The sequence below is a fragment of the Medicago sativa genome, chromosome 7 (assembly GCF_051527215.1).
Source record: "Medicago sativa cultivar Bolivia chromosome 7, Bolivia_mono, whole genome shotgun sequence".
NCBI classification, from domain to species: Eukaryota; Viridiplantae; Streptophyta; class Magnoliopsida; order Fabales; family Fabaceae; genus Medicago; species Medicago sativa.
The window spans coordinates 67184359-67187367 of record NC_140755.1 but is presented as its reverse complement, the minus strand read 5'-3'; the positions used below and the strand labels follow the sequence as shown (position 1 = coordinate 67187367).

The window sequence follows — 3009 nt, the reverse complement described above, 5'->3', positions numbered from 1 at the left end:
TGGATCCTATTGACATATTGCTGAGTTTCGTTTCATAAGTCGAATTCAGGAAATAAATACTAAGAAAGACCAAAAAGAAAAGTCTTATATACTACTATTGAGATACCTACGAGCAGTTGAAGAACATGGAACAGGTCAAATGATATTGAGTTCGAACTCAAGTCTTATGAATGCAACAAAACATGTTAAAACTCTTGAAAGATAGATTTACCACTTTCCTCGTTGACTCAAATTATTAGTCTTCATAGATGCGCGCAGAGAATATTTTGATGTAGCAAAGTCTTTTAAGCTATAACAACATTCTGTTAGGTTTGCAAGTCCCTTATCATCACTTTTTTCATCGTAAATTCTCTTATTATTACTGTTCACCACCTAACATTCTCGCTCACTTTCATTTGATTAATAAAATGGAAGACGGTTCCGTGCCTTAGTTCTTTTGCGAGAGAAACCCAGTCATTAATATTCAAGAGAGAAAAAGTTTCATTTTAAGAGAATCTTCTAGTGAATTCGTAATTACAACTAAAAACAAATCTATTCAGCTCAGAGAATGTCAAGCTGCTACCAATGGATAATCATTCGACAATACAATAACCAGAATTGTAAAATACTGAGACAAAAAATATTAAACAAAACACATAAATTAACAAGAATTCACACAAGATAATCCTTAACAAAGAATAACTTACTTTCCATTTGTCGAAACCAAACTTTCAAAATAATGATTGAAATAGAACCATCTTTTTCCTACAGTAATTGCAGTTTTCACCACCATATTGGTTTTCAGATTGTAGAGAATTATCTCTCCTGTATTACAAACCCCCAATATCAATGTATCACCGCTCTCAGAAAGACACAATGGCAACAACGAAAAATTAAAACAATTTCTTTGAAGAGTCTGATAACTAATTTTAAGGAATTGACTCCAAGACTCTTCAACACCAAACTTCATCATCTTCCATATAACAAACTGATCTCCCTTGTTACCTTCAGCATGAGAAAAACATGTACAAAGACAATCCATGAATACACAAATAGTTGGGTCAACCAACAACTTTTCACCAGAACCTCGAGGGGGCAACAATTGTGTGTATGTCTCAGTCCCCAAATCAAGGGAGATGATCACAAAATTCTCAACTGTTATATTATTCCAATCATATGTAATATCCTTTCGAATGACCAACCAGATAATAGTTCCATTCAAATACACATAAGTGTAGCATAAAATGTCACAGAGAATACGAACATCTGGAAAACTTGGAATACTTCTCCAAATATTATCACCCAAACTAAAAATCCTTGCATCGCTGCTCGTTTCACTGAAGTTCACTACCTTATGGGTGTCCGTTGAAGTATCGTAACCAAATCCAAACATATCTCTATATTTATCAGCAACAGTAAATGTCCCTAATTTTTTAGACAACGTCCTCGTGGCCGGGTTATAGAAATACAACCATCTTTCTAAATCAGAATAACCAACCAAGCATACTAAACCTTTGCAGGAACCAACTATGAAAAAACCATCTTCTTCTTCCTTCAATATGTGGTCGTTCGCAAGGGTGATCAACGAGTGCCCCACTAAACGACTTACGGGCAAATAATTAACCATGAGACTTTTGTACATGTGAGAAGAGTATTCTTTCTCTATCAGCACTAAGTTTTTGTTTCGTTCAGATTTCTTTTGGTGAATTTTTATAAATTTAGGGCTAGAGACTAAAGCATTCCAAGACTTGCAAACGCACCTGAATCGCATAAGAAGTTTCACGGTAAGGAACGATAAGACTTCAATGATAAGATCGTCGGGAAGAAATACCTGTGGCGATGGTGGCTGCATATTGGGATGACGCCGTGAAGCCGAACCAATGTTCGTTCGTTATCATGTGATACTTTGTTAGGTGTTGAAAAAATTAAGCCCTAATAGACGCCAAAGTTAAGTTTTGTAGAAAAACTTTTTTTTTCCTTCAAAAAAAAAGTTTTGTAGCAAAAAAAAAAATTTAAACCATAACAGACACCAAAGTTAAGTTTTATAGCAATTTTCCTTAAAAATAAGTTTTATAAGCAATTTGATGTAATTTTTTTATGTACATTTTTGATGGTTATGAGATAGATTGATTTTTTGTCCTCGTGAGCTTAGCTCAGTTGTTATGGACAATGCATAATATATGCAAGGTCTGGGGTTCGAACCCCGACCACCACCAAAAAAAAAAATTGATTGATTTAAAAAAAAAATTAATTATTAAATTCAATATATGATGCTAAGATAGTTTTTTGTCCCAAAAAGCATTCTTAATCGGAATTTTTCGGTTGAATATCATGTCGCGATTTTGTTTGAAATGCAGTGCTATGTTTGTTTTTCTTTTCATTCTTTTTCACGTATTTTTATAATTTGGATTGGACGTAACTCAACCCTACACACTCAGCTTGTAAGGATTGCCTTTACTTATAAACATATATTTATGCCATCTTGCATTTAATGTAAGACTTTTAAGACATCATTCATGTCCTACTATTGCATTTAGTGCATTGATATAAATGGTGAATGGGTCGATGGCAAAAATCTGATAGTAGATGGTCCAACATTGCGACTTAAAACAAACGGCAAACAACTTTTATATCATCTTAGAATTTAGATTGTGCTTAATTCAACCTTACAAAATCTCCTTGTAAGGTGATAACCCCCCCCCCCCCCCCCCCCCCCCCCCCCCCCCACTTATAAGCATATTTTTGGACCATGTCTCATCCTATGTGGGAATACTTTTTAAAAATTAGTCTTGTTCACCTTTTCTATCTCTTTAAAGAATATCAATTAGATTAAATTTCGAATTCATGAGTTATAGAACATCTTCACTTTTTCTTTAAACTAGTAATAGACCCGTGCGGAAGCCGAACGGGTCAATAACATTGTGGTAATCATATCATATTAAAAATAATTACATTGTGAATATTGTCAAATTTTTAAAGATATTAAATGAAAATTATCAACATAAATATAATGTTCTATTGAATTGTTTT

At 33.6% G+C, this 3009-nt stretch overlaps 1 protein-coding gene across 1 annotated transcript; it reads right to left on the bottom strand.

The window, feature by feature from the left end:
- Positions 1 to 682: 682 nt before the first annotated feature.
- LOC146907889 (F-box/kelch-repeat protein At3g23880-like) lies at positions 683 to 1831 on the bottom strand. Its single transcript, XM_085729178.1, has one exon. It carries the CDS (start codon positions 1829 to 1831, stop codon positions 683 to 685), a length of 1149 nt encoding a protein of 382 aa, XP_085585304.1.
- Positions 1832 to 3009: the final 1178 nt, after the last annotated feature.

Excerpts from the sequence above, each read along its gene's own strand:
- LOC146907889 (XM_085729178.1), bottom strand. The coding sequence starts at position 1,831 with ATGCAGCCACCATCGCCACAGGTATTTCTTCCCGACGATCTTATCATT.